Source organism: Phyllostomus discolor, chromosome 8 (assembly GCF_004126475.2).
Source record: "Phyllostomus discolor isolate MPI-MPIP mPhyDis1 chromosome 8, mPhyDis1.pri.v3, whole genome shotgun sequence".
NCBI classification, from domain to species: Eukaryota; Metazoa; Chordata; class Mammalia; order Chiroptera; family Phyllostomidae; genus Phyllostomus; species Phyllostomus discolor.
In genome coordinates, this window is record NC_040910.2 from 113,686,184 (window position 1) to 113,713,381 (window position 27,198).

Here is a 27,198-nt window from a genome sequence, read left to right on the forward strand (position 1 = left end):
CCGCACTCCTGCACACTGTGTAGGGTGGCGCTCCGGCCATGGCCTTGGGGGGCCCCCCTCCTCCGGGTACTGGGAGCCCCCCATGCCTCCCTGGGAGCCCCGTGCATCGTGGGCCTTTCTTCCCGCGTTCTTCCCACCCCGTGGGTGCTCTAGCCTGACGGCAACTTCCCCTGAGTGCCGGCGTCCGGGGGACTGTCCTGGGTGTGAACCCTCAGGCCCTCAGTGGGCGCTCCTGGTCTGGTTGGCGCCCGGAGCCCAGAGAGCTCTCTCCCACCTTCCCGGAGCCTGGCCCCCTGAGCCCCGGTGGCCGCCTGGGGCCACACTGCGCCCAGGCAGACAATGGCTAGAAAAGCAAAACAGCCCTGGCTGGCGGGGCTCAGGGGGCTGAGCACTGGCCTGTGAACCAAAGGGTCGCCAGTTCGATTCCCACTCAGGGCACAGGCCTGGGTTGTGGAACAGGTGAGCTCCCCAGTGGGGGGTGGGCTGCCCAAAAGACAACCGCACGTTGCTGTTTCTCTCCCAAAGAAAACAAAAAAAGAGAGAAAAGCGAAATAATCCTTCTACCTGCAGGGTAGCCCCGGGGGGCATTCACAGCTGGCGCCTCTGTGGACAGCAGGTGCCCTCGGTCACAGGGCCTTTCCTGCCGGAGCCACGCAGAGGCCGGCCGCCCGTGTCACGGTCCTTCTGCTCTTGCAGGCCACCCTGAACGCCCGGCCGCAGCGCATCCTCAGCGCCTCCTCGCTCACCCAGTCGGCGCCCGCCAGCCCCACCAACAAGGGCGTCCACATCCAGCAGGCGGGGTGAGTGGTCGGGCCCCCGAGGCCGCGTCCCAGGCCCCGGGCGCTCCCCCCGCCCCACTGCCAGCCCTGCACGCCGGCTCCCCCGGCCCCTGCCCCCACGCTCCCCCAGTCCCCGCCCCACTTCTCCCCTGTGCCCCCGTGGGTGTCCGGTCTGAGCCCCGCCTGCCGGCCTGCCCAGCACAGACGGAGCAGCAGACCTCAAGGGGAGCCCTACACCCACAGCCGCTTGCTGGGGCCCCGAGGGAGGGTCCGCACACCCTGTGGGACTGGTGGGGGCAGGGGGCAGTGCTCCCCCGAGGGGTCCCCATTGGAGTTGTCGGCTCAGCGTCCACCTCCGGTGCTTGGAAGTCGGGTCGACAGGTTGGGGGGTCGCAGGCGTCTGAGCCAATGACCCCGGGCCCCTGGGCCGCAGCTGGGGGCGACCGGGGTCTCTGGCGTCAGGGCGGTGGGGTCAGGGCGACGCCCCGTGTCTCCTCCCCAACGGCAGGGGCTCCCCCCCGACGTCCAGCGCGAGCAGCTCCAGCCCGACCAGCGACGTGGCCAAGCAGCCGGCCGGCCGGGAGCTGCCCGCGGGCCGGCTGGGCGCCCCCGGGCCCGCGGGGGTGCAGTACACGCCCCACTCGCACCAGTTCCCCCGCACGCGGAAGATGTTCGACAAGGGCCCGGACCAGGTGGGTGCCCCGCGCCCCGCCCCCCGCCCTCGGGCGGCCCGGCCCTGGGTGGGCCGCTCTCGGCCGCGTGCACGTCGTGAGACGAGGCTGCGCCGCTGCCGTGTTCTCCCTCCGTGGGAACAGGTTGTGCCTCCGCCGGACGTGGCCAGTGCCCCACGGGAGAGGGTCAGGTCTCTGCGTTTCGGGGGACGGCTCACGAACGGGGACACCCAGGCTGAGCCCTTGGGGTCTCGGCGCAGGCCCCGCGGCCTGCAGGGCAACCTCGGGGCAGGAAGGGCACTCTGGGGGTGGTCTCCCGCGTGCCGCCAGCCCCTGCCCTCCCCCGCGGCCACAGGTGGCATGTGGTCCCCCACCCCCAGGCAGAGTGACACCTGTCACTGCGTCCCGCCATGGGGTTCCCACCGGGCGAGCCTCCTGAGTGGCAAGGGCTCCTCCCCAAGGGTCCCCCTCGTCCCAGCATCCTGTGCCCTGCGGGGACGCCTTGGGCAGGAGCTCGGACTCTGAGAGCCCAGCCATCAGAGGTCCTGCAGCAGGGGACACGGTGTCCAGTAGGCAGCATGATGCTTTACGGTTGACACTCGCAGGTCTCGGGTGGCCTCGAGCTCCACCAGAGGGTGCCTATCCCAGGGCGGGTGCTCAGCCCGGAGCCCCTGCCCTCGCCCGGTGCCCGTGCGCTGCCCTGTCTGCGCCGCAGCTCTCAGAGACCCCTGACCTGGCTGGCACGCTCGAGCCTGTCCAAGTGGCTCGGGACAGGGACAGCCCAAGCCACCCCCCGGCCCTGGGGGCGACACAGCTCCCACATGCAGACTCAGGCTGCCATCCCTGATGCCAGCTCCCAGAACCCTGCCCACACACCCGGGGCCCCGGGCCACCCGATACAGGAATCCGGCGACGCCCGCCCGTGCCCTCTGTCTGCGCCGGACCTGGGCCGCACGCACACGGGGGCAGGGTGACCTGTGTCCCTGTCTCTGCCCCCTTCTCCCCTCCCCGCGCGCCTGGAAGACGGCCGACGACCCGGACGACGCTGCCGGACACAAGAGCTTCATCTCGGCCGCCATGCAGACGGGCTTCTGTGACTGGAGCGCCCGCTACTTCGCCCAGCCCGTCATGAAGGTACCGCGCCGCTCGCCCCGGGGCGGAGGGCTCGCGCCGGGGCCCTGCCCGGGCCACACTCGGGTCCCGCAGAGCCCCCCTCGGGGGCCGCCTGGCGTGCACCCACCGGCCTGGGGCCCTGGGCCGTGACCTGAGGCGGGGCAGGCAGCCCAGGGCCCTGCTGCGCCAGCCGCCGGCGCTGTCCCTCCGGGACTCCTGTCCCGCCGCCTCTGCAGCCGCCGGAGGGTGACACCAAGTTGCTCCCACGGTAGCTGGTGGCCACAGTTGAAATAAAGCAGCCAAAGAAACAGACTGCACTTGCTTTCCTGTCTGACCCAAAGAGAGAGGGGGAGGGGGGAGTGGGGGGAGGCAGCCGTTCCTGAGGCTGCCGAGTGCAGTGCCTCCCTTCCTCTGGCCCGGCGAGGCCGCCCCAGGCTGGTCAGTGCCCTCCAGGCGGGCACCGCTGTGGCCTGTCCCCAGGCTGCGCCCAGGCGGCTCTGTGCTCTGGAGACCAACGTCACCGATTTTCCTGAAGACCCGCCGCCGGGCTGAGGCCGGTGCACCTGGCCCGTTCCACAAGACTGCCTCACGGGCCGAACCCTGCCACGGCTGTGACGCCGGTGTCCCTGTGCCGGCGGACGTGAGCTGCAGCCAGGGGGACAAGGTGGCCGGCACTGCCTCGTGGGAGCGGCACCTGGGGCCATGCTTCCCGGAAGCCGCAGGGCCCGTCTGCCCACTCCCTGGCCTCGGCCGCCCACGGAGACCCGCCCTCGCATGGCTCCTCAGGAAGTAGCTGCAGCTCGTTCCTCGTCAGGAGCCGGCGCCACGGCGGAGCAGTCCCCGTTCCTGGGCAGGGCGGGCCTTCTCCCGCTCTCCCCCCTGCCCAGAGGGGGCTGGTGCCCATCGGTGAAAACGGGACGCTCGCCGCCACGCCTGCCGCCACGCCTGCCGCGGGTGACGATGCCTCCTGGTTCGTTGGGGCCCGGGGTGGAGAGGGCCCGAGCGAGGCCTGACTTCTCCGCCTTCTCCGGAGCAGAGCACTCTCTGGCCGTGGCACCAGCGCCTCGCACAGCCACGCCCCGGCCCGGCGCCACTGGGAGTCGAGGCCGCGGGAGGAACATTCCGCACCTGAGTCGTGCAGCCGGCGGACTGGGGACCCTCGAGGATGCGCCACCGAGGGAGGACGGCGACGAGACGAGACGAGACGCACACAGGACCTCCTTGGGGCCGTTTGCAAACTCCGCCGGGACGGCGGCGTGAGGAGGTGCTCCCGGCGAGGTCGTTGGGAAGGAGGAACGGCAAGACCCGGGCTGCGTGCGTACAGAGTCGTCACCGCTGCAGTGCGTCCCGGTGCTGTGGCCCCCGGAGGCTCGGGGCGCGTCGCCCACCTGCGCCCAGCGAGAAGGCGGAGGCCGGTCCTGACGGGGCCTCAGAGGACACCGTGTTGTCGTCAGCCCTGAAGACGCCGTTTCCCGGCGCACTCCCACCTTCCCGTTCTCTGCACGCGCCTCCCTGGTCGGGGGTGGGGTGGGGGCAGTGTGGAGGCAGCGAGGTCGCCGTGGCCTGTGGGTCAGGCTGCCCTGGGGCTAGTAGTGGGCACAGCGGGGCTCAGGCCCTGGGGGAACCAGTGGTGCCGGCTGCTGAGGTTCGGGGTTCCGTTTACCACCGACAGAGCTCAGCTTCCTGGAGACGTTCCCCCACTGCCCCCCGTCCCCCCGAGGCTGGGGCGGCCAAGCTGTCCCCACAGCAGGGGCCCGGTCCCACCAGGGCGGGGGGAGGGGCAGGGGCTGTGAGCCGTGCTGGGTCCCAGGGCCAAGGTGCCACCGACCTTTGAGATGCGCCGGCTCAGTCCCCACCCGCGGCCCCAGGAGGAGCGGCGTAGCCTGCCCCAGACTCACTTCTCTGAACTGGAACGTGAGTCTCCCTCGTTCCCCAGGGGCCTGCTTCCCTGCCCTCGGCGTTGGGGTGAGCGAGCCCCCGTGGGCGTGCGGGTGCGGTGTGCAGGGACAGTGGCCCGCCCTCGACACGGACGTCCGTGCGTGTCGGTCCCGTGCAGACCCACGGCCGGCAGCGCCTGCTCCGTGGCCCACGCCAGGCTCCCTGGTGGCAGAGCTCCACCTGCCCCTGTGGGCTCCCGCTCGTGCCCCCGGAAGGGCGTCTGGTTCCCGCCGGCGGACACCCAGGGCCAGGGGAAGGGGGTGTCCGCTGCGTCACCAGCCCAGACCCACGCTGTGGCTCCCGGAGTGCGGGCAGCGACCCGGAGGAGGACGGCAGTGTCCCCTCGCCGTGCCCAGGCTGCCACCACCAGGCTCCGGAGGCGGCAGGGTCGGCGTCTGCCCTGCGGCCCACGTGGGAACGGCCCCGTGTGCCTGTGGCTTCAGGGCCGGGCCGGGTGTGGTGCCCGAAGGCGGCAGCGCCCTGTCTGGTCAGCTCGTCTGGGACCCCTGGCAGCCCCCGAGTTGCTGGGGTGCACGAGGACCCGGGGGTGACGTTCTTCCTTCACGTCAGCCAGAGACCTTCTCCGGGCACCGGTCCCAGCGCACGCCTCACCGTTTTCTTCCTGCGTCTTCCAGGCGGCGTTCACAGCGTTCTTTTATTAGCTTCATCGATCACCTAACGACGTGTCTGTGCGGTAAAACGCATCGGGACTTTTTCATGAGCCTGCGCTACACGGAAACTCGACGGAGCTCAAGGCCGGGGCCTCCCTCAGGGACGGACCCCCACCCCGTGCGGCCACACGGGGGAGGGGAGGAGACGGAGAGCTTGGCAGAGACGGGACGCCCCGTGGTGTTACTGTCGCGTGGGGCTGGCGGGGGTGGGGGCGGGGGGTCTGCTGGGGCGCCCTCTGCTGGAGGAGGCAGCCTGCTCCTTCCCCGCCCCAGGGGGGCTCCTCAGAGCCCGTCGGCCTCGGGAAGGGTGCTGAAGGTGGTCCGCCGTGCGCTCCTGGAAGACACGTGGGACTTGTTCTGACAGCAGGAGGAGGGGCCCTTCTCCACGGCTTCGGGTCAGCCCACCCTGCTCACCCTCCGCAGAGGTGGGCTCCCCGGGGTGAGCGGAGACAGGTGCTCGGGGGTCCTGGGGGGGGGGGGGGGGGCGGCGCTTCGGTCACAGGTTCTGAAGTCACAGACGGGTGGCCCTGAGCCGCCAGGCCTGCTGGGAGGGAGACGCAGTGGGTGCATCTGCAGACGCCCCTCAGACGCGTCCCTAGCGGCCGCCACTGGGAGGGGACCAACCGGGGACGATGCAGCCGCACGGCAGCGGCACCCCGCACGGCCTCTCCGGTCGTGGGCACCGCCCAGCGCCACAGGCTGGGTCTCCTCGGAGCCCGGTCCGTTGTCGCCGTGCGCTGCTGGCCGCAGAGGCGTGGGCACAGCCTGGGCGGTCCCTCCCGACGTGAGGGATGAGTTCGGGGTTGTTTCTGCGTCGTCCGTCGAGAGCTGGAACGTGCCCCCGCCCGAGGAGAAGCCGCAGGGTCGTCTCGGCGGCAGACCAGGGACTCCGCACGGGGTCCGGCGGCCGTTCACAAGGAAGACTCTGAGCAGGCTGGGGACAGACGGACGCTTTCCGTGTGCGGGCCGCCCGACAGCCCGCGGTCGGCACCCCTCCCGCCGGGACGAGACGGCGGTTTTCTGCGGAACCAGGAGCGAGGCCAGGGGGTCTGATCCCTCCACCCCCGCTCCCCACCCCGCCGGCCTCGGGCACCCGGGGGCCCGGGGTCGCCACACAGACACCAGCTGTTTCTCTGCCACTCGAAACCCTTCTCGGGAGCGCCCCCCCCCCCCCCCCCGAGACAAAGCTGCAAGATGTGAGCCAGAAAGAAAGCACACACGAGGCCCGGATCCGGGGAACACTGCGCCCCGATGAGGACGTCGGCGGAGGCCCCACCGGGCGGAGGCCACAGCCGGGGCTGGAAGGCCCAGCGGGGTCTTCTCCGGAATCATTCTGGGGCCCAGCACAGCCCTCAGTCCCCATCGCGGTGGGTTTCTTCACAGTGACGAGCCTCTTCTAGGGTGTGGGGGGGGGGGGGGACGAGGAAACCGGGATGGTTTTGAACCAGGACACGGTGGGAGGACTCGCATGGTCCCATCTCAGGATTCGCCGCAAAGCCGAGTGGTCAGGCAAGGCCTGGGGGACAGCGTGCCCGCTGGCCAGCAGGGCGGCCCTCGGCCCCACCCTCACGCCTCCCGTGGGACTGAGCCCGAGTGAGTCACAGCCCTACATGCGACGCCTTCCGCCACGAAACTTCTAGAAGAAACTCTGTGGCCTGGGGTTGGGCGATGGTTTCCTTTTTTTCTTTTTAAAGATTTTATTTATTTTGGGGGAGAGGGGAAGGGAAGGAAAAATGGAGAGAAACATCAACGTGTGGTCCCACACTGGGAACCTGGCCCACAGCCCAGGCCTGTGCCCCGACTGGGCATCGAACCGGCAACCCTTTGGTGCACGGGCCGGCGCTCAGTGCACTGAGCCGCACCAGCCAGAGCGGCGGTTCCTTAGTGAGATGCAAAAAGCACAAGCCGACAGGGACAAACCGATGACCTGTCCGAGCGGCACCGCTAAGAAAACGGAAGCACGAACCACGGGTGGAAGACAAGTTGTGAAGTGCGCGTCTGAAGCTAGCGGCCGCCAGGGGGCGAGCGGTGACCGGAGGAGGTCCCACCGCCGACGCCCACTCCGTCCGCCCCTCCGGGGGCCGGGAACCACCGCTCCCAGACGCTGGAAACGCCGGCCACTCTCCACCCTGTGAAGCACGCACCGACCAACAGCCCCGCACTCGGCTGCCGGCGTCCATCCAGGAGAGACGGACACTCACACCCACTCAGGAACCCAGGATGCTCCTCGTGGCTTCCCTCGCACCCGCCAAGACCTGGGAGCCTCCCGGACGCCCTCCACCGGCCAGTGAACCGACAGAGCCTCGCGCCACAGTGGGAGCCAGGCTCAAAGGGCTGCACCCCGGACAGTCCAAGCACCCAGCATTCCGTAAAGGGCGGGGCTGAGCGGCAGCACGGGACACGGGTGGGTGGGTGGGTGGGTGACGGCGGGGCCGCGGAGCACGGGGTGGGGGAGGCGCTGCTCTCCGCCCGGACGGCTGTGTGGTGCGGCCCTCTCCAGAAAGCCAGAACTCGGCCCCGAAAGGGAGAGACCTCCTGCGTGTGAACCCCATCTCCCGACCCTGGGATGGAGAAGCGCCCCGGAAGGAAAACGCCCACACGGGTGCCCCTCCGGGTCCTGGCCCGAGAGCTGTGGGCACGGGCCCGGCCCCGGGGACTCGGGCCCGTCCGCCACTGCCAGCTGTCTGTGGGGTCTCGGGCAGCGTCTCTCCCTGTTTCCTGTCCTCGTCACGGCTTCGCTGGGGGTGGGTTTGCGGCCTTTTTTACGGAAAGAAGAAGGGAGCATGAACAGAAGCCTGGAGATCGGAGGCCTCCGGTCCCCTGTGGGCGGACACTGAAGTGGGGTTCCTCCGGGGTGTTTGTGTCTTGTGGCCACACATCACAAGGCATCGGGCTCTGCCCCGCAGGAGGCCCCCACTGACCTCGGGCGGGTGCCGGCACGCTCCCGGTCCCGGCCCTCCGCAGGGGACGCCGGCGGCTCCTTGTCTGCCTGGCGCCTCCCGTGTCTGGGGGCTTCACGTTCCCGAGTGGCCCTCAGGGGGGCCAGGGCTGGCCCAAGTGACCAAGGAAACGAGTCTTTGTCTAAACAAGTGACCGCACTCGGAATAGATGGTGTCGGCCCCAGCTCATCACTGGCTGAGTGCTGCTCTCCCTTGCACACGGGCTTTGCACGCCTGTCTGTGGCCCCAGCCTGCTTGCACACTTGCACACGCAGACTGTGACCAAGCGGGACCCTCGTGCAGGAGCAGAGGGTGGTTTGTGCCCCCCACCCCCGCTCCCGGCGGAGGCGCACTCGGGGCTGAGGCTCGGCCCCTCCGACGCTTGGCTCAGGGTCGGCGGCCAGGTTGGGGGGCGCTGCCTCCCCGGCGGGGGGGCTTCCCAGCTGCCACAGCGGCCCCGCCCTGGTCCGTCTCCCGGGCCACCTCTCCCAGGGTGCCCGGCTCCCTTTGGCAAAGGGTCCCAGCAGTGCACCCCCTCCCCGGTTTGCACTTTAAATGTGCGAAGTGCGGGTCCCCCCCTGCAGAACACACCCGGGTTCTGACCCCGGCCCTGCACTTCCGAAAGCCTCGTGTCCCCCGTGAGGGGCGCATCCCGTCGCTCCTTATGAGAATGTGGCCACAGCTTCCACTTCTCCGCTGGGCCCCACGGGGCGGGGCGGGGCAGTGCAGCTCGGGGCCCAAGGGGCAGCAGGGTCCTCGGTCTCTGCTCGACCGACTGTGGAGGGCCAGCACCTGCCCCCCCCCCCGCCCCTGCCCCCGGTCCCAGGCCTCAGAGCCTCCGGCGCAGCAGTGTGGGGAGCGGCTCCTGTGGGCCCAGAAGCCCGGGACCGGCCCTGCTGTCGGCCTCCGCTGTGCACCTGGTGCTGGGGCGGGGGGTGCCGGGCCGGGCCAGAGCACCCGGGACTCAGCACGGGGGCGGAGGGGGGGCCTTCCCGGAGCGGACGTCCGCCGTCCAGCGGCCGCGGCCGACCCGCTGGGTGTTGTGGCCGCAGATCCCGGAGGAGCACGACACGGAGAGCCAGGTCCGCAAGGAGCGGGAGTGGCGGTTCCTGCGCAACAGCCGGGTGCGGAAGCAGGCCCAGCAGCTCATCCAGAAGGGTGAGTGGGCGGGGGCCCAGGTGGCACGGGGGGCCCCCTCCCCACCAGGCCTGGGTCCCCGGGGCGGATCCTCGGTCGCCCCGACTGTGAGGTGAGCCCCCCCCTGCCCGCCTGTGTCTCCCGGCTCAGGCATCACCAGGCTGGACGACCAGATCTTCCTGAACCGGAACCCCGGCGTGCCCTCCGTGGTCAAGTTCCACCCCTTCACCCCCTGCGTGGCCGTCGCCGACAAAGACAGCATCTGGTGAGCCCGCGGGCGCCCGCCTTTCCCGCGGCGGCGGCGGCGGTGGCCCGGTCTGTGTGACGGTGTGAGCCTCCCACCCCCCCCACTCCCCCCACTCCTCCTTCCCCTCTCCTCCCCCCAGCCCCCTCCTGGGGACGGGGGCGTCCCCTGGGGTCTCATGGCCGCCCCGCTCTTGTCGCCTCAGCTTCTGGGACTGGGAGAAGGGGGAGAAGCTGGACTACTTCCACAACGGGAACCCGCGGTACACCCGCGTCACCGCCATGGAGTACCTGAACGGCCAGGACTGCTCGCTGCTGCTCACGGCCACGGGTGAGTGCGCGGCGCCTGGGCCCCTCCGGCCCCGACCGTCTCCTCCGGCACGGGGCCGGTCCGCGGCTACGAGCGAGGGCTGCTGTTGCGCGGCGGCTGGCGCGCTCCGGGGGGGGGGGGTCTGTCTCGCACGCAGCAGGGGGAGCGCGGTGACCGGTGCCGGCTGGCCCTGTGTCCTCCTCTGGGACCCCGCTCCTTCCTGGCCAGGAGGGGCCCCCGCGCCTCCGTCCCTGCAGCCTGCAGCAAGCCCACGGGTCACCAGGGGAGGCGGCCCCCGCCGTGACGAGGGCCGGGGTCTGCAGCCACCTCTGCGGTCAGGTTGCCTCTTCCTGGGGGTCGCCTCCCAGCTGCTGTCGGTCCCAACCATCCCGTCCTGTCCTGTTCTATCCTTTCCCGTTCTGCTGTTTCTGTTCTTTCTTGCCCTGCCCCGCCCTGCCCCGCCCCAGGCTTCTGAGCCACTGAGACGGTTGAGCCGGTCCCACTGACCACACACTCTTTCTCTCCTTCCGAAGCGTTCCTGGCCGCCCTGTGGAGGGGGTGCTGGTGGGGCAGGTCCTCTGGCCCCCGTTGTCCCGGACGAGGCCAGGCCGCTCCCCACAGCCAGTCCCACCGGCTGTGGGCGGCACAATGAAGAGGGGCAGTGCGGGGGGCTGGCCCGGGGGCTCAGGGAGCCCCACGGAGCCTTGGGACAGGTCACCGGGCACCTCTGGGCTCGGGGAACCGGGGAGGGGTGCCCCAGCCACAGTGGGCCCAGGAGAGGAGCCGAGGGTCCTTCCCAAGTGGTCCAGGGGGGAAGCCACACAAGCCCCAGAGCAGGGCAGGCTCACCGTCACCAAGTTGGGGACGAGGCATCAGGCGGGGGGAGGTCAGGGACTCTGCTCGGCCAGCGTCTCCAGGCGCGTCCCGGCTGACCGTGTCCTCCTGCAGCGTGAGGTGGGGAGGGGGGGCGGGTCTTCTTGCAGGTGGGGCAGGTGAAAGGGCAGCCGTGGGGCCGGGGCGCAGGCCGTGCGAGAGGCCAGTGGGGCTGGGAGCGGGGTTCCGGCGGGTGTGACATCAGGAGGAGGGAAGGACACTCAGGGGACCCGCCTCACTGCCGTCTGCCCGAGGTCACAGGCCACACACCCACACTGAGCGCGCGTCCTGACCAGGGGCCAGGGGCCAGGGCCTGCCTCCCCAGGAGGCTCCTGGCTCGGGCACGGGGCGGGGGACGGTGCACAGATGGGAAGGAGTGACGTGCGAGACCCTGTCCCTGGGTGGGACTGGCTCTTCTCCTCACGGGCTGTCCCCAGGGCGGGAGCAGGGCGCACAGTGGGGCAGAGGCGGGGAGCCCGAGCCGGCTCTGTGCAGCGGGGGTCGGAGGGCAAGGCGCCCCTGCTGTGTGCGCAGCGGAGTGAGGGCCTTGGGGTCTGCATCATCGTCACTGCCCACCCACCCCCGAGGCGCCGGGAGCCGGGCCTGCGCCCCGACCACCTTCTCTCCTGCCCCCCAGACGACGGCGCCATCAGGGTCTGGAAGAACTTCGCCGACTTGGAGAAGAATCCGGAGATGGTGACCGCATGGCAGGGGCTCTCGGACATGCTGCCCACAACCCGAGGTGCGTCCTCCCCAGCGGCCAGAGGAGGTCCGGGGCCGCTGGGTGGGGTTCTGTGGGTGGCCGTGGTTCCACGTCACCCCGGGTGACGGCTCCTGCAGGCCGTCGAGTTCAGGCTGATTCTGGGGGCCTGGCCCAGCTGGCTCCCCGGGGAAGCACCTCTCCCTGCCCGGCAGGCCGCACGGGGTGACCGCCTGGCCGGCCCCGACCTGCCCTGGCGCACCCCAGCCAGCATGGCCCTGGGCCCAGCCCTCACCCCCGGCTCCATGGGAGAGCCGCCGGGAAGAGCTGCGTTGCTGGCCGGGCCGGGGCCTGAGTCCTGTGCCGTTTGCACCCGAATCGGTTCCCTCTGTGGGGCAGGTGCCCAGGGGTCGCCGGCCGTGTCCAGCTGCGTCCGGGTGCTGAAGGCCTTATGTGTGCACCTGGCCGGCCCCCGGCGCACAGTGTGCAGGCCAAGCCGGGCAGAGTGGGGGCAGGGGCTTCCTCCTTGAAGCAGTGGGCCGCCTCGGGGAGGCGCGTGCCCGCTGCCCCACGGGGCTGGGCCTCAGGGAGCGCCTGCCCCTCCCCACCCCGTTTCCTCTGACCCTTCGGGCCACTGCCCTGTGTCCTGCCCCCTGTGCAGGGGACACGCGGCAGTTCAGGTGACGTCGTGTGCTCCCAAGGGGTCTCTGGTCCTGCCAGGAGGCCTGGGGCGCTCCCAGGGTCCCCGCGAGAGCCTGACTCACGGTGTCCGTGTCTGTCCCCAGGGAGGGTGTGCGGGCCACCACCCCGCGGGGATCTGGGGGAGGCCCCGAAGGGCTGCCCCGACCCGGAGACCGGGACTCGGGGTGCACGGGAGCCCTGGCCGGAGCTCGCACGGGGCAGGGGGCCCGCCCGGTGGGCCGGCAGGCGTCTCCCCGGAGCAGGCCCCCCGGTGACACTGACGCCCGCCCGCCCGCCCGCGCAGGAGCCGGGATGGTGGTGGACTGGGAGCAGGAGACCGGCCTGCTCGTGAGCTCGGGGGACGTGCGCGTCGTCCGCGTCTGGGACACGGACCGCGAGGTGAAGGTGCAGGTAACCGCGAGTGCCCCGGCCCCGTCCTCACGGGGAACCGGCGCTGAGGGCCCCGGGGGTCGCTAGCCCCGGGGACGGCGGGGCCCGGACGAGGGGGGCCCTCGGTGCTGGGAGCCGTGGGGCCGGCCCCGCAGGCTCTGCACACCGCCGGCCTCCAGGGGGGACTAGGCCTGCGGGGGCCACCCAGACCCTCGGAGGGCGCGCGCGGCCGGACGCAGGGGGCGCACCGCGGCCTGCCCGGCAGTGTCGCGGGGCCTGGGCTCCGCTCGCCAGGGCCTCAGCGGGTCTCTGCGCTCCGCCCTAGGACATCCCCACGGGCGCCGACAGCTGCGTGACCAGCCTGTCCTGCGACTCCCACCGCTCCCTCATCGTCGCCGGCCTCGGCGACGGCTCCGTCCGCGTCTACGACAGAAGGATGGCCCTCGGCGAATGGTAACCCGGCTGCGCCTTCCCGCCGGGCACCCCCCGCATGCCAGGGGCCGCGTGTCAGCCGCAGGCCCGCCCCACTGAGGCTCCTGTCCCCGTGAGCCGGGGACGGGCCACGCAGAGTTCAGGGGCCGGGGGGCTGGCCAGGCGCTGCCTCCCTGAGCTTGGTTTCCAGGGTGGGGGGAGGGGGGTGCCTGCCAAGGAGGCCGGCCCACCTCAGCCCTGACCGTGTGCCTCGCCCGTCCCCGCAGCCGCGTCATGACGTACCGGGAGCACACGGCCTGGGTGGTGAAGGCCCTCCTGCAGCGGCGCCCCGAGGGCCACATCGTGAGCGTGAGGTGAGTCTCCGGGAGGCACCGTTGTCCCTCCGTTTGAGACACGCACTTAGTGTCCAACCACAGGGGGCAGGAGGGGTCTGCTCCGTGGGGGCCGGGGAGCGGGCGGGAGGCACCTCCCGCCGGCACACAGCTGCAGGGCTCTGCGTGCGCACCACGGCCGTCGGCCCGTAAATCCGTTTCTGCGGCTGGTGAATCCTGTGCCCAGAGCAGCGAATATTTATTTGCCCATTAAAGGGACGGCAAAACGTGATTTATTGTCGGGGCCGCTGCTTCTGCAAAGAGCTGCTCCCTCCCTCGTTTCTGATGTAGAAACCAGAACGAGGCTCTTGGAGCTGCGCCTGCCGGGGCCGAGGGCCGGAGAGAGGCGGCCCCCAGGGGCACCTGTGGCCCCCCCGCCCCCCCATCCCCCACCCCTGCCGCACGGAACCCAACCTCAGGGACGGGGACGGGAACTGACACGGACCGGCTCCCCGCGTGGGTCCCAGCGGCCGGGGACAGCGGGCGGGCACTCCGAGGGTCCGGGTGGCCCCACAGGCCTCGTCCCGGGGCGGGCACGCCCGGCCGCACGTCACCGTGACCCCCTCTCGGCAGCGTGAATGGGGACGTGCGCTTCTTCGACCCGCGGATGCCGGAGTCCGTGAGCACCATGCAGATCGTGAAGGGCCTCACGGCCCTGGACATCCACCCCCAGGCCAACCTGATCGCCTGGTAGGTGCCCCCTCCCCGGGGCTGGCTCCCAGGGCCGCACGGGGGCCTCGCCCTCCTGACCTGGGCCCCCGGAGGCGAGGGGCACTGACGGCCCGCCCGCCCGCCCGCCCACCCTCTGCAGCGGCTCCATGAACCAGTTCACGGCCGTCTACAGCGGGACCGGGGAGCTGATCAACAGCATCAAGTACTACGACGGCTTCATGGGCCAGCGCGTCGGCGCCATCAGCTGCCTGGCCTTCCACCCGTACTGGGTCCGTGTCCCCACGCCCGGGGGGCGCTGGCGGGGGGGTCAGGGGGTCGGGAGGGGGGCACTGCGGCAGGGCTGCCCCGCGACACCGGCCCCGGGCCCCCCGCCCTCCCGTGTCCGGGGCCGTGGCCTGAGCCGCCCGCACCCTCCGAGGCAGCCCCAGGGTCCCTGCCCCTCGGGGGAGAGCGGCTGTGGGGCGTGAGGGCGCCCCGGTGAGAGGTCTCCTGGGCAACCGCGCGCACACATCGCGGCGCCCGTCCCTGGTGACGGGCGGTGCACGCGGCCGCGGGCTGCTGTGGTTTCCGTCAGGACCCCACCCGCCCACCCTCGGGCCGCCTGGACCCCCCGGAGCCTGGCGCGCGGCTCTGCCGAGACGTGTGGCGTGGCTGTGCCCAGAGCCACGGCTGGGGGTGCCCCCGTTCCCGCGCCGGCTCTCAGGCGGAGGGGGCAGGAAGCGGCGGGCGGCTGGCACCCCCTCCCCGCGGCCGCCCGGGCCCGCCCCCCCTCACTGCCCCGCTCCCCCCGCAGCCGCACCTGGCCGTGGGCAGCAACGACTACTGCATGTCCGTGTACTCCGTGGAGAAGCGCGTCAGATAGCGGCGCCGCCCGCCCGCCCGCCGCGAGGGCTCCCGGAGGCCACGCTGTCCGTCTGTCTGTCTGCGCTGCCGTGCTCTGGAGACCTGGGGCGCGGCGGCGGCTGCTGCTTCGCTGGGTCGCAGCTCCCAGGCTGAGGACCAGGCCGCTCCACCCGCTCCCTCCTGTCCTGCTTTTCTTCCGAGAGTTTTAACGGGGAGACAGACTCATTTTCCTTTCCAAGCTGGAGCCCCACGGAGCTCCCAGGGGACTCCGGCCTCCCCAGGGCTCGGCCGCCCTCGGGTGCCCGGGCCGCCCCTGCCCGGCCACGGGCGTGCTCGGGGCCCAGCCCCCGCCCGGCCGGGCCCTCCTGCCCCTGCACCCACAGGGACAGTCCCACGCAGCCGGGAGAGGCTGGGGGTCCGAGACAGGGAGCAGGGTACGGAGGAGCTGGCACCCGGCCTGCCCGCCCATGCCCCGGGGCTCACAGCAGCCCCCCAGCCCCGGCCCCCCTGCAGCCACTGTCCCGGAACAGCCTTGGATCCCAGCCTGGGCCCCGGTGAGCACAGTCCCCTCAGCAGGAGGGGCCTGTGGCCTGGGACAGGCAAGGCCGGTCCTGGCGACCCTGCCACTGCCCAGGTCTGTGTCCTTCCCGCCTGTGCTTGCACGCGCACACACACACACACACACCACACGCACACAGGGGGCGGAGCTGGAGCCCAAGAGTGTCATGGGTAGAAGGTGCCCAGATGCCACCGCTGTCCCGTCCCCCTCTCCCCGCAGCACGGCAGCAGCAGCACGGAGGAGCTCCGCGCTGATCCCTTGAGTGCGCGTCTGTGTGGGTGTACACAGGTGTGTGTGTGTACACAGGTGTGTGCCGAGGTGCGTGTCTGCACGTCAGGGAGCCTAGGCTGCAGCTGGGCCCAGGACTGGCCTCAGAGACCACGCTGCGCAAGTGCGAACACCTGGAGGGCGAAACCCCCGCCACGACACCCGAAAAGCGTTTCCCCACTTTGCTCGGGAACCGGACACTCAGAGGCATGGGGCGGCTCGGCCAGCTCTGCCCGGGAGCGGCCGACAGCTGTGCGAGGGTGACAGGGCGGTGACGGAAGCTTCAGTCCCCTCGTGCCGCAGACGAGGGTCCTGCCTCAGCCAAGGGCGCCGTGGGCGGAGGGAACCCCCCCCCCCCCCGCCGGTGGCGCAGCCCGGGGGTGCTGGGGCGGGGCGGGGCTGGGCATGGGAGGTGGCCCTCCCGCCCGTGGGCCCTGCGTGCTCCCAGCAGGAGAAGGTCCTGGGACAGAACTCCCACTCCAGTCGGGGACCTTCCCCTGTGTCCTGGGCCGCACCGGGGCGGGGGCGGCAAGGCCACAGAGAGTTCCACTCCTCCGCACACGGCACCCATTGGCTCGGCAAGGCGCTCCAGGCGGCGACCCGGAGCCTTCCAGAAGCTGAGCCTCCCCCCACACGGACGCTGAGAGCATCTGACTCGTGGGGCGGTCCCACTCCAGGCTCACGGGCGATGCCGTTTGTTTTGAGACGAAACCATGACCTGTCCCAGTGAGGCCGCCGCCCGCCGTGGTGTGACCGCGGCCACCACGCGGGGCTGCCCTCACAGGCCCGACGCGAAAATCCAATCATGAAATTGACCCAGGCTCAAGAGCCTGACCGAGGTTCGTTGACCCCTATTTATTTTGCCAGAACGACACACATGGAATTGTGCCACGGTCGCCGGGGCGCCGACAGACAATAAACTGCCAATAAACCTGCGTGCAGAGGTGGCGGCTGGCGGGCTGGTCTTCGCGAGAGCGGCCCCACCGCTGCGTGGGCACCGGCCGCTCCACACGGACTGGCCTTCGCCCCAAGCGGTGGCCGGGGGGCGGTTAGCTGTCCGTTGCCGAGGACAAGCACCCATCCTCAGGCAGTGTCCAGCCCAGCGGCTGGGGCACACGCCCCAGGGAAGGCCCTGAGATGGGGGAGTCAAACCTGCGCCATGTGGGAACCCCCCCCCCCCCGCCCTGAGTCTGTGAGCCCGGGCCCCCCTGCCACTCGCTGGTGTTTGTGAGTGACGCAGACTTCCCACCGCACAGCTAGACACGAGCCTCGCTGGGCCGGGGCTGAGGGGCCACGGGGCCACCTCCTGTCCATCCGGAAGCTTGAGGAGCACGCCCCATCCCCAGCCTCTCCAGCTGCCAAAGCCACCCCCTCCCCTTGGCTCAGGGAGCCCCGACCCCGTCGGTCCTCACGACAGCGAGCACGCCACACTTCCGACCCCAGCCTGGGCCGGTCCCTGTGCCGTTCCTGACAAGGCTCCTGTTTCCGCAATAGGTGCCCCCCCGCCCCCACACTCCAGCAATGCCCTGGGGGTGGGGGGGTCCTGCAGGGCACATGTGAGACCAGGAGCCCCAGTCACTTCATACCTTGGGGCTGTGAGTTCCTGGGGACAGGCTCTCATCACGCCCCTTCGACAGGAAGTGGCTGTGCCCACCAGCCCCCAGGGACCAGTGGGAGGGGGACCCGGGTGCGAGCAAAGGCAGAAAAGGACCCGGAGGCATCAGACAGGGTCCCAGGGTGGACAGGAGCTGTCCTGGCCGACGGACAAGGGGCAGCCAGTGGCAGGGCATGTGGGCACCATAGAGAGGCCAGCTGGGCTGTGCCCAGGGGCACTGGGGGGCAGGGGGCCGGGACTGAGGGTCAGCGTGGCCATCCTGGGGGCTCGGACACACACTGTCCTCACACTTGGTAGGGGGAGGGGCATCGGGTCATGGTCCACCCTCCCGAGCCTCGTGTGGAGTGGCTGCGCCTTGGCAGCCAGTGGGCGTGGGAGGCCCCTGGTGAGCCCTCGGGTCCTGCAGGTGGCTGGCCTGGGGGGTCAGGGTGGGGCTGTGGGGGAGCCCAAGTTCCTGTCTGTTGTCAGCACCTGAGGGGGACTCGGCAGGCATGAGGCCAGGACCTACTAGGCGTCCGGGCCCCAAGACATCTCTGTTGGGACTGCCCAGGGCCCTGTGCCACCGTGGGCATCGGGCCCTCGGGTCCCGGGCTCCGAGCTGGCAGCCCTGGGGGGGCCCTGCGGCCAGCAGCAGCCGGGCTCAGCGTGGGAGAGGGTCCCCAGGCCCCTGGGACAGCGCAGCCGCTTCTGAGCGCGCGGTTTGGGGCGGGTCGTTAGTGTGCGTAGTAGGTTCAGCTGCGGACATTACACCCATCTGAGGGCCAGGGATCGGACTGCTTGCCCGGGGCTCAGCTCAGGGTCCCCCACGGGCTCACCGCCCAGCTCCCGGCCAAGGGGGAGCCCCCACGTCTGCCAGGACCCTGCCTCAGAGGAGCCAGGCATCCTGCATGCACCCTCTTCCTCGGTCACGCAGACCCGCGCTGGCCGCGTGGGCGGGCTCCACCGGACGGACAGCCTCCCCAGCGCTCGACCCGCCCGGGCTCCTGGGCCCACACAACGGCTCCCCTGCCCTTCAGGCTGCGGCCCTCCAGTGCCCTTTCTGGGCCTCAGACCCCCCCCCACTCCGCACCAGCCACCCAGGCCTCTCCACGGGCACAGCACACCCTCAGGCACCAAGTGGGCTCCCACCCCCAGCAGCAAGCCCCGCCCTGTCACTGCCATTGGGGCCACCACAGCTCAGTGGGCCCTTCCCAGCCCTTCCCCCCAAGATCGGGGCTTCCAATCCCAGCTCCACCTGGGGCAGGTGACAGACTCCTCCGTGCCTCAGTTTCCCCCCGTGACCCCCTCACAGGCTGCTGTGAGGACCAAGGAGTGGTGTGGACTCTCATGTGTCTGCCATGACCACGTCTGACCCACCAGCCGCTGGTCCTCGATGTCCCTCCCCCACTGCACCCTCGGCCTCCGAGCCCTTTTCCGCCATGACCCCTCTCCCAGGGGGCAGCGGCCAGAGCCACCTCTGCAAATCAGGGTCAGGTCAGCCCCTCCCTGGTTAGGCCTGGCAGCCTCCCATGCCCCCCCCCCCGCCTCTGCCTGGGGAGCTTCTGAGATCAGACACCACCTCCTCAAGAAAGCCCTTCCTGACTGCTGGCCCGCCACACCACCAGGTCACCCTGTGCCCCCGCCACGGGCAAACCCGTGGCCGCAGGGACCCCGGCGCCCGGAGCAGGGCCTGCCGTGCCGCAGGTGCTGAAAGAGGGGTGGATGGACAGGTGGATGAGCAGATGGGCAGACGGATGACTTCCCAGCTGAGGCAGCCCCGCCCCCCGCCTGTATCCAGGTCCTACCCCCATGCCACCTGGTCTCAGACCCACCTTCCTGGAAAGACCCCAGGGGGCCACTCCCTGCCAGTGCCCAGGGCACGCTGGGTGCCCTCACCACCTCCAGCCTGTCCTGCAGCGCCACCACGTGGCCATTTGGGGGACTGCCACTGCCAGCCCGCAGCCCAGCCTCCCAGGGAGGTGGACCCCACCTCTCCCGGGTCCCTTGTCCCGTGTGCTCTCAAGACCCCAAAAGATGTGTCTCAACATTTAACCCTCTGCAGCCCGGCACCTACACTCGGCCAGCTCCCCCCTGCAGGTTATGTGAAGTGTGGATCTTACTGTGTTAGGGGTTGAAGTGGGGTCCCCCAAACTCCTGTGGGAGTCCTAACCCCCAGCACCTCAGAACGTGCCCCCCTTTGGAGAGAGGGTCTTCACGGAGCTCATGGGGACAAAATGAGGCCATATGGTGGGGTCCCAGTCCAATATGGCCATCCTCATAGGAGGGGGACACGCGGACAGGCATGCACCCAGGGACACGGCCCGTGGAGACGGAGGCAGACGTGGGGTGACGCTTCCACACGCCCGGAGGCCCCCCAGATGGCCAGCACACCCTGGCAGCCGGAGAGGGGCCTGGGGCAGCTCAGGAGGGAGGCCCCGCCCACACCTCGGTCTCCGACCGGCCGGCAGCCTGCAGACAGACAGGCAGTAAGCTGCCCGGCCCGTGGTCACCTGTCACAGCTGCCCAAGAACAACGCCGCCTGTGACAAACAGGGCGGCGCTCCGGGCGTGCTGTGGCGGGAACAGTCCCCTGCAGTGGCCTTCTGGGAGTGTTGCCTGTGAGCCGGCTCCCGGGGAATGAGAGCCAGGGGCAGCTCGGGTTGCAGGGCACGGCGTCAGGCTGCCGGCTTCTGGGTGTGCTGGGGAGACCACACTGGTACACCGAGCAGCCGGGGCTTCAGGTTCTCAGCCCGAGGTGGGGTCAGAAAACCAGAAAGGACGCGGGATTACTCGGGGGAAGACCCTGGGTCCTGCTGCGGGTCCGTCTCGGTGGGAAACCACTCCCCATCGAGTGTCCTGCGGCCGGAGAATCTCGGGGTCGGTTGAATTCTCAGCCTCCCCAGGGCGGAGCGCTGGAGTGTGGAAGAGTCAAAATGGAGAGTTGAGTGGATTGACCTTGACCCCCCGACCCCACTGGCCCCACCAAGCCCTGCCTGCCAGCCGGCCCGCCCGCACCCTGTGAGCCCTGCTGTCCAGCGATCCCAGCTGACCTGGTCACACCCCAGGGACACCAGGTTTGGCTTGCTCAGGCAGGAGCCTTGTGGAGGGACCCACGGGTGCCCCGGGCAGCACGGAAGAGCAGACACGGATGCCCGAGCACGGTCCCGGGCCCCAGCCTGAGTGTATCGGGTGCCAGTCCCCGTGTGCCCAGGAAGCACAGCCCCGCACGAGGTCCCGAGAAACCCCCTGCTCTGCAGGCCCGGAATGACGGTGGAGCCGCTGCCACCGAAACCGGGCCCCGGATCCGTCCTGGGTACCGAGAGAGGCACGGCCCAGGGGTCAGCGGAGGGTGCCTGGGGGGGTCTGGGGCAGTGGCCAAGTGACCCCAGAACCGAAGAAGATGGAGAGTCATGACCCGTCGCCCAGTGTCCAGCGAGCAGAGGGCAGGGGTCCCCTGTGGTGGGTTCTAGGTGTCAGCCCCGCCCCCTGCTCCACCCCGAACCTCCCGCAGGGGCCCAAACCACGGCTGTGGGTACCTCCTGCGCTGGGACGGCCCGCCGCCTGCTGCGGCGCTCACTACCCTGAGGTTCAGGCAGTCAGCACACGTGGCGCCCTTCTGGTGCCTGCGATGCGAGCTGGTGGCCCGGCTGATGGGGGGCCGAAGTGGCGGAGTCACAGGGAGGGCAGGGCCTCTCTGGGGATGCTGGGTCCTCTTCCCTGACGGCTGAGCTCCCGAGACACCAGCCGTGTGGCCTTCATGCCCTGGCCTCGAAGTCACGCCGTGCGCCCGATTCACGTGCAAAGATCCCACCTGAGTCGATTGGAGCTCAGTCCGTGTGCGCGGCGGGCACGCCCTGGGAGCGCACGTGGAGCCCACCGCCCGCAACCTCGCAGGCCCTACGGCAGTTCACGGCGCCACTTCTCCGTGCCGGCCCCAGGGGGCGCTGTGTCGCTGGTCGAGGCCGTGGGCCGTTCGCGTTCTGCGGCGCCTGGCCCCGCGCGGCCGCCGTAGGGGGCGGGGGCGCAGACGGTGTCTGCGGGGCGACGGCGCGACGGGGTTCAGCCGGCGGCGGCGGGCGGGGGGGCGCCGGGGGCGTGGGGGGCGCGGGGCCGCGGGCCGGGCGCCATGGGCAACCTGTTTGGTCGCAAGAAGCAGAGCCGCGTCACGGAGCAGGACAAGGCCATCCTGGTGAGACGCCCGTCTGCGGCCGGGCCCCGCGTCCGGTCCCGGGCCGGTGGGGAATGCCCCTCGGCTTCTCGGCCGCGCTTGGTCTGCGCACGAGCCCACGCTCGCGGGAGGGCTTCCCAGCGCGGGCCAGCCCGGGGACGCGGCCCGAGTCCGCGCCCACGCGCGCTGCTGGCTCGGGGGCGAGGCCGCGGGGCGAGGGGCCGTCCGTGACGCCCTCTCTGTGCCCCGGAGCTGGGGGTTAGAGAAAACGGGGCCGGCCTGGGAGCGGCCGCGGTGCCCCTGGGCTCAGGGCCGGCTCGTGCCCGCCTGGGCCGCCCTCGCTCGGCGTGCGGAGGCCGCTTCGGCCCCTAAGGCGCCCCCCGGCCACCGCCCGGACCGCCGGTTCCGGGCCGAGGCCGGGCCGCCCGTTGCCGTGGTGACGACGCTGCGGCCCCGACTACCCGGGCGCTCCCGGGCACGAGCTAGTTCGTGGGGAAGCAGAAACGAACGTGCTTTGCGTGAAACGCTGTGTCCAGAACCACCCGTTTCCGTTACGAGAAAAAAAAAACGCGCGGGGAAGGAGACGGTCGGAAGTGGGAGCAGAACTTGCCCCTACTCTCGCTTTTTGTTCTGAGTGTCCTGCGCCCGGGCTCACGAAGAGAGAAGCGAAATGACAGGGGTTGTACCTTGGCCTCTGACACGGTTAAGTCATGAAAGGCCCTTCACGGAAGCTCCTCGGAAGCAGCAGCAGCAGCAGCCGGGGACGGGGTTGTCAGTAGAGAGACCGGCACAGCGCGGGCGCCGGACGGGAGGGGTGCGGGCGCTGGCACTCCGGAGGCCGGCTCGGCCTGAAGGACGGCGGGGCCCCGCCCCGCGCTGCCCGCGGGCGCGCCGCCTTCGCCCTTCGCCCTCCACCCTTTGCTCCCCGGCTGACCAGGCCTCTGGCAGAACGGGGAGTCCCCGAGGCAGTTCTCTTCTCTAAGGACCCGCCCTCGGGGTTCTCCTCCGGGAGACCTGCCACCTGCCAAGCATCCACCTTGCTGGGTCCCGGTAGGGACAGTGCGACCCGCACGGGACTCACAAACGCTGCCTGAGGTCCCTCTGGGGTTCAAGGCCCGGTGCCCGTCCAGTGCTCGTGCCCTCTGCTGAGGCCCCTTTGGCTGCACTGCCAGCCTGGAGAGCTGCCCCCCCGGGGGCAGGGGTGGGTGCCCCCATCCTGGGGAGGGAAGGCAGCCGGGGAAGACTGGGTGCTTCTGTCGGAGCAAGTCCTGGGCCTGACCGCAGGCTGGCCGTGTGCTGGGGCAGACACTGGGGGCCCCGGTTAGAGGGAGCTGCGGAGCGCCCCCTTCAGGCAGAGCCAAGGGCGTCTCCACCGGGGACCACCCCTCACCGTGGTGAGTTTTACAGATGTGCGTCCCCCAACGACTGACGCTCAGGGCGACCCACCTGGGAGACATAGCCCTGGGGGCAGGGTGCCCCGCCGTCTGCAGGTGCCTTTCCCAGCGCCCCTGCTGCACAGGCGCCAGGACCAGCCCAGGTGCCTGAGGCGGGGAGAGGCTGGTCCAGGCGCAGGGACGACCGTGCACCCTCTGTCGGACAGCACTCGGGTCCCAGGTGCTCGCCAGGAGTGCACGACCCCCTCTGAATGTGCCGGCAGGGCCTAGCAGACATGCCGGGCAACAAGAGCGCATGCCAGGCCGAGCCCACGGTGGGAAGGCAGCTGGGGCCCAGAGGGGCAGGCCGGAGCGCAGGCCGCTGCTGGGGCGGGAGGGTGACTGAGCCGAGAGGCCCCGCATCTCCCCTGTCCCGGCCCCAGAGCACCCGTCCTCCTCTCAGACGGCACCGGGTGCCTCTCGGCGGTGGCCGTTGGCACAGCACTGTGGACACAGCTGGCCGGCTTGGATGGGGGCCTCCCTGGGCACTGCAGGGCTCTGAGCAGCACCGCCGGCCTCCCCACCGGGTGCCTGGGCCACCTCCCAGTTCAGACAGTCAGGAATGTCTCCGGACGTGGCCCCGGGGCAGAGGGCGCACTTCCAGGGGTAGCGGCTGGGGCGCCCGGCGAGGGCCGGCCCGGCGGTAACGGGCGCCGCTCCCCGCAGCAACTAAAGCAGCAGCGGGACAAGCTGAGGCAGTACCAGAAGCGGGTGGCACAGCAGCTGGAGCGCGAGCGGGGCATCGCCCGGCAGCTGCTGCGGGACGGCAAGAAGGAGTGAGTGTGGGGGGCCCGGCGGGGTTGGGGGGGGCAGCGGGGCCACCCGGGCTCACTGGCGTCCCCCCTGCAGGCGGGCCAAGCTGCTGCTGAAGAAGAAGCGGTACCGGGAGCAGCTGCTGGACAAGACGGAGAACCAGATCACCAGCCTGGAGACCATGGTAGGCCGCGGGGAGCCCCTCCGGGCCCCTCAGCCCGGGGCGGGGGCGGGGGTTGGCCTGGAGGGGAGGGGGGCGGTGACGGGAAGCTGAGGGTCTCCGGAGCTGAGGGCAGGCGGGCTCCCACAGGAAGATGGTTGGGCCTGGGCTGCTTCTGGGTGGCCCAGGTGGGCCAGGGTCTGCCCCAGTGACAGGAGGTGTCAGGGGCCTTCCGGGGGCTCCTGGAGTGTCCCTGGCATTAGGTGCTGCACACTGCTGCTTGGGAGCGGTCGGCAGCCCCTCCTGAGCCCCCTCACCATGGGGTGGGCCGCAGAGGGCGGGAGGGAGGCCTGGGGCCAGAGCGGTCGAAGCGGCGCTTACCCTCGGGCCGGCCCATGTCCCCCCACCCCCCAGGTGCAGAGCATCGAGTTCGCCCAGATCGAGACGAAGGTGCTGGAGGGGCTGCGGCTGGGGAACGAGTGTCTCAACAGGATGCACCAGGTGGGTCCTCGGGGCCTGGGGCGGGGCCCTGCCTGCGGCCACCACCGTGTTCATGCCAGAGGGGAGGCGGGAGGGCCCATCACCCTGTCACTGCAGGGGGGGGGGGGTGGCCGTCCGGCCGGACAGGTGGGCTCCGGTGTCGACCGGAAACAGAGCGATGAACAAACCCCGGGTCTGGGGTCCACGGATGCCAGCGTGGCCAGAGGGAAGTCTGATTGGTGTGGGGAAGGGTGTGGTGAGCTGTTCTGGAGGGCTCCCTGGAGGAGGTGAACACAGCCTCATCTCAGACACAGCCTGGAGGTGGCTGGTGGCAGGAGGGTGAGGCCCGGCGAGGATGGGCTGGAGCCCTGCCCCTCCACCCAGGACGGGGGCCGGGGCAGGGGGTGGGCCCAGGGCCCTGGCTGGGCTGCTCTGCTCTGCCGAGTGGTGAGCGTGGCACGTCCCTGCCAGTCCGGCAGAGGGGCTGCTTGGAGCTCGCCTAAGGGAAACCGAGTCACTTGCCAGAGGAAACGGTTTCTGCCTTTCCCCTGCTTCTGCCTGGAGCTGCTGGAGCAGACTTTCCGCTGGGAGATCTGGTGAGAAGGGCCGGTCGCGGCTACAGGAAGGGCCGACGGACAGCGCCCAGCCCGCTGCTGCTGGGATGGACATGACCGGCGGTGGGCCGGGCCCTGCCCTGCCCTGCCCTGCCGGCCCAGCTTTGCTGGGACGAGGGTCTGGGCGAGGCTGTGCGCCCTGGCAGCCGGTGGCCCTCGCGCAGGGCGCTCATGAGGCCTCTTAGCCGGGACTCAGGAGCTCCCCCCCCCCCCCCCCCGGGCCTGTCTAGGTGATGTCCATAGAGGAGGTGGAGCGCATCCTGGACGAGACCCAGGAGGCCGTGGAGTACCAGCGGGTAGGCGTCACCCCCTCCGTGGGGCCCCCTTTCCTCGGTGAGCAAGGGCGGGGGCCGTCCTGTCCTGGTGGATGCCCCTGGGACACCCTGGGGGGTCATGCCTGCCCCTGCCTAGTGGTGGCCCCTCCGGTCACTCGAAGGGGCTTGAGGCAAGGGCGGCCTCCCTGCTCCGCTGGGGGGTGCCTCCCCCGGCCCCCGCCCCGCCGCACACTTCACCTCGGCCCCTCCTTCCGCAGCAAATAGACGAGCTGCTGGCCGGGAGCCTCACGCAGGAGGATGAAGACGCCATCCTGGAGGAGCTGAACGAAATCACTCAGGTAGCGGGGCCCCCGGGGCTGAGCCCGGCCGCCCGGGCGGGGGGCCTGCCCGGGTGCCCCTGCGTGTCGTGGTGGGGGCCCCAGACAGAGCAGGGTGCCGCCTCTGCAGACCCTCGGCTGCACCCTCCCCAGTAGACAGGAGTGCGGCTTTGACCTGTTGTTCTCTCTCCCCGCACGCTGGCCACTGTGGTGCACAGGCCCGTGTGCACCGGCCTCGTGGGCCTCGGCGGTCTGCATGTGCTCCACAGTGGGTGGCTCCGTCTCTGGGCCGCTGCCCTCGCTGTGCACGCAGCCTGCACCGCCCACCTCCCCCAGGCCCGTGGGCTGGCTGGGGGGGTTGGGTTCCAGTGCCACTGCTCACCCTGGGGCATCCGCACGCACCCCCTGGTTGGGGGCCCCCCATCCCCCACAAGAGGCCACCGGCACTCATAGGACAGCCCACCGCACCGCACAGCACCCCCGGGCACCCGAGGCCCTGGCACAGCCCGGACCCTGGACCAGCGTGTCCGGAAGCCCCTCAGGGACCCCGTGTTGGGAGGCCACCCTTTCCTTGTTTCCGCACTGCCGGAGGCTGGAGGGGTCCCCCCGGGCCCTGGACGGGGTGGGGGGGTTCTCGTGCGTTCTGAGTCTAGCCGAGCGACAGGACCCTTCCCCGCTGAGGGCATGGGGGTGGACCCCTGGGTCTCGTCTCACGGCCCTTCCTTCCGCCTCTTGCAGGAACCACTCGAGCTCCCAGAAGTCCCTTCAGAGCCCCTGCCCGAAAAGAACCCAGGTACTCCCCGCTCTGTCCTCCAGGACGCTCTGTCCTCCGGGACGCTCTGACCTCCGGGAAGCAGCAGCAGGTTCCAGAACAAAGCAGAGGCCCTGGCCTCAGGGTCCCGCCCGCGCCCTGGTGCGGTGGGTGAGCTGCTGGCCAGCTCGGGGGGCAGCACCGAGCCCCACGCTGGGTGGGCAACCTCAGAAGAGTTGACCCCCGTTGGGAGAGGCGTGGCCTGAAGGTGGGAGCCCGGGAAGGTTGGGTCGGCCACGCAGACTCTCCTGGGCTGGCGTCCTCGCCGCTCCCGGCCCCGGTCGACCGTCCGGGGGCCTCACCGAACAGGCGCGGAGGCCTCCCCCGGGCCCCGCGGTGTCTGTGGGGGTTCCTGTTCCCTCCGCTCCCTCGCCGCTGCCGCCGCCACCCCCCCGGGCTGCGGGCCCTCCGGCTGCTCCCTGCCGTCCAGTGGGAGCGCCGGCCCCACCCGGCCCGGCCGTGACACGCTGTCCCCGGGGGCGCGGCCCAGGCCCTTCCCCGAGCTCACGGCCCTGCGACCTGCCCCCCGCCCCCCTCGCTCTCTTCTGGGAGCCCCAGCCGGGGGCGTGCGCTCCCATGACACCCGTCTCTCTGTTCCCTCCGCAGAGAAAGTCCCGGCCCAGGCCAGGCCCCGGCAGGCGGACCTGGTGGCAGCCTCCTAACTCGGCCTCCCCGCGTGGGACTGGTGGGGGCCCCCCAGGGACCGGGGCCACCGTGAGGTCGGGTGTGTGGCCAGCCCTGGCCGGGCTGCCGGTGCAGACGGCACAGTGCACGCAGGGCTTGCGGCCAGGCCGACCCCGGGGGCCTCTCCGGGATCGGGGACTGCACGGCCCCACTCGGTCCCTCGGGCCAGATGCAGCTGCTGAGGCCGTGGCTCCCGCAGGGCCTCGGCTGGCCCGTCACGCCTGGTGCTGGTGACACTTCCTGCCCCGGCCCCGGGAGGAGCTGCGGGCCGCGCTCTCCTGATGGACGCCGCACCGAACCCTGCCCCTCCCTCCCCCTCAC

General features: G+C 71.1%; 2 protein-coding genes across 2 annotated transcripts in view; both read left to right on the forward strand.

Annotated features, from left to right (window-relative positions):
• Window positions 1-14,806, forward strand: part of RPTOR (regulatory associated protein of MTOR complex 1) — a 100,197-nt gene extending 85,391 nt beyond the window's left edge. The window contains exons 22-34 of the mRNA XM_028519067.2: window positions 697-800; window positions 1,288-1,471; window positions 2,474-2,584; window positions 9,164-9,269; window positions 9,399-9,513; window positions 9,698-9,822; window positions 11,312-11,416; window positions 12,360-12,466; window positions 12,771-12,898; window positions 13,144-13,230; window positions 13,822-13,938; window positions 14,060-14,189; window positions 14,714-14,806. Of these exons, the coding sequence (XP_028374868.1) occupies window positions 697-800; window positions 1,288-1,471; window positions 2,474-2,584; window positions 9,164-9,269; window positions 9,399-9,513; window positions 9,698-9,822; window positions 11,312-11,416; window positions 12,360-12,466; window positions 12,771-12,898; window positions 13,144-13,230; window positions 13,822-13,938; window positions 14,060-14,189; window positions 14,714-14,782 (1,488 nt within the window). The 3' untranslated portion in view covers window positions 14,783-14,806. The remainder of the gene's footprint in view (window positions 1-696; window positions 801-1,287; window positions 1,472-2,473; window positions 2,585-9,163; window positions 9,270-9,398; window positions 9,514-9,697; window positions 9,823-11,311; window positions 11,417-12,359; window positions 12,467-12,770; window positions 12,899-13,143; window positions 13,231-13,821; window positions 13,939-14,059; window positions 14,190-14,713) is intronic.
• Window positions 14,807-21,228: 6,422 nt separating this feature from the next.
• Window positions 21,229-26,934, forward strand: CHMP6 (charged multivesicular body protein 6). The gene is made up of 8 exons (XM_028521084.2): window positions 21,229-21,371; window positions 23,450-23,559; window positions 23,633-23,720; window positions 24,111-24,197; window positions 25,021-25,086; window positions 25,323-25,403; window positions 26,121-26,175; window positions 26,800-26,934. Exons 1-8 carry the CDS (start codon window positions 21,309-21,311, stop codon window positions 26,853-26,855), a joined length of 606 nt encoding a protein of 201 aa, XP_028376885.1. The 5' UTR covers window positions 21,229-21,308; the 3' UTR covers window positions 26,856-26,934.
• The last annotated feature ends 264 nt before the right edge of the window (window positions 26,935-27,198 follow it).

Excerpts from the sequence above, each read along its gene's own strand:
- CHMP6 (XM_028521084.2), top strand. The coding sequence starts at position 21,309 with ATGGGCAACCTGTTTGGTCGCAAGAAGCAGAGCCGCGTCACGGAGCAG. Across the intron at positions 23,721-24,110 it reads TCACCAGCCTGGAGACCATG|GTGCAGAGCATCGAGTTCGC; the intron begins GTAGGCCGCGGG and ends CCCACCCCCCAG. Across the intron at positions 26,176-26,799 it reads CCTGCCCGAAAAGAACCCAG|AGAAAGTCCCGGCCCAGGCC; the intron begins GTACTCCCCGCT and ends TTCCCTCCGCAG.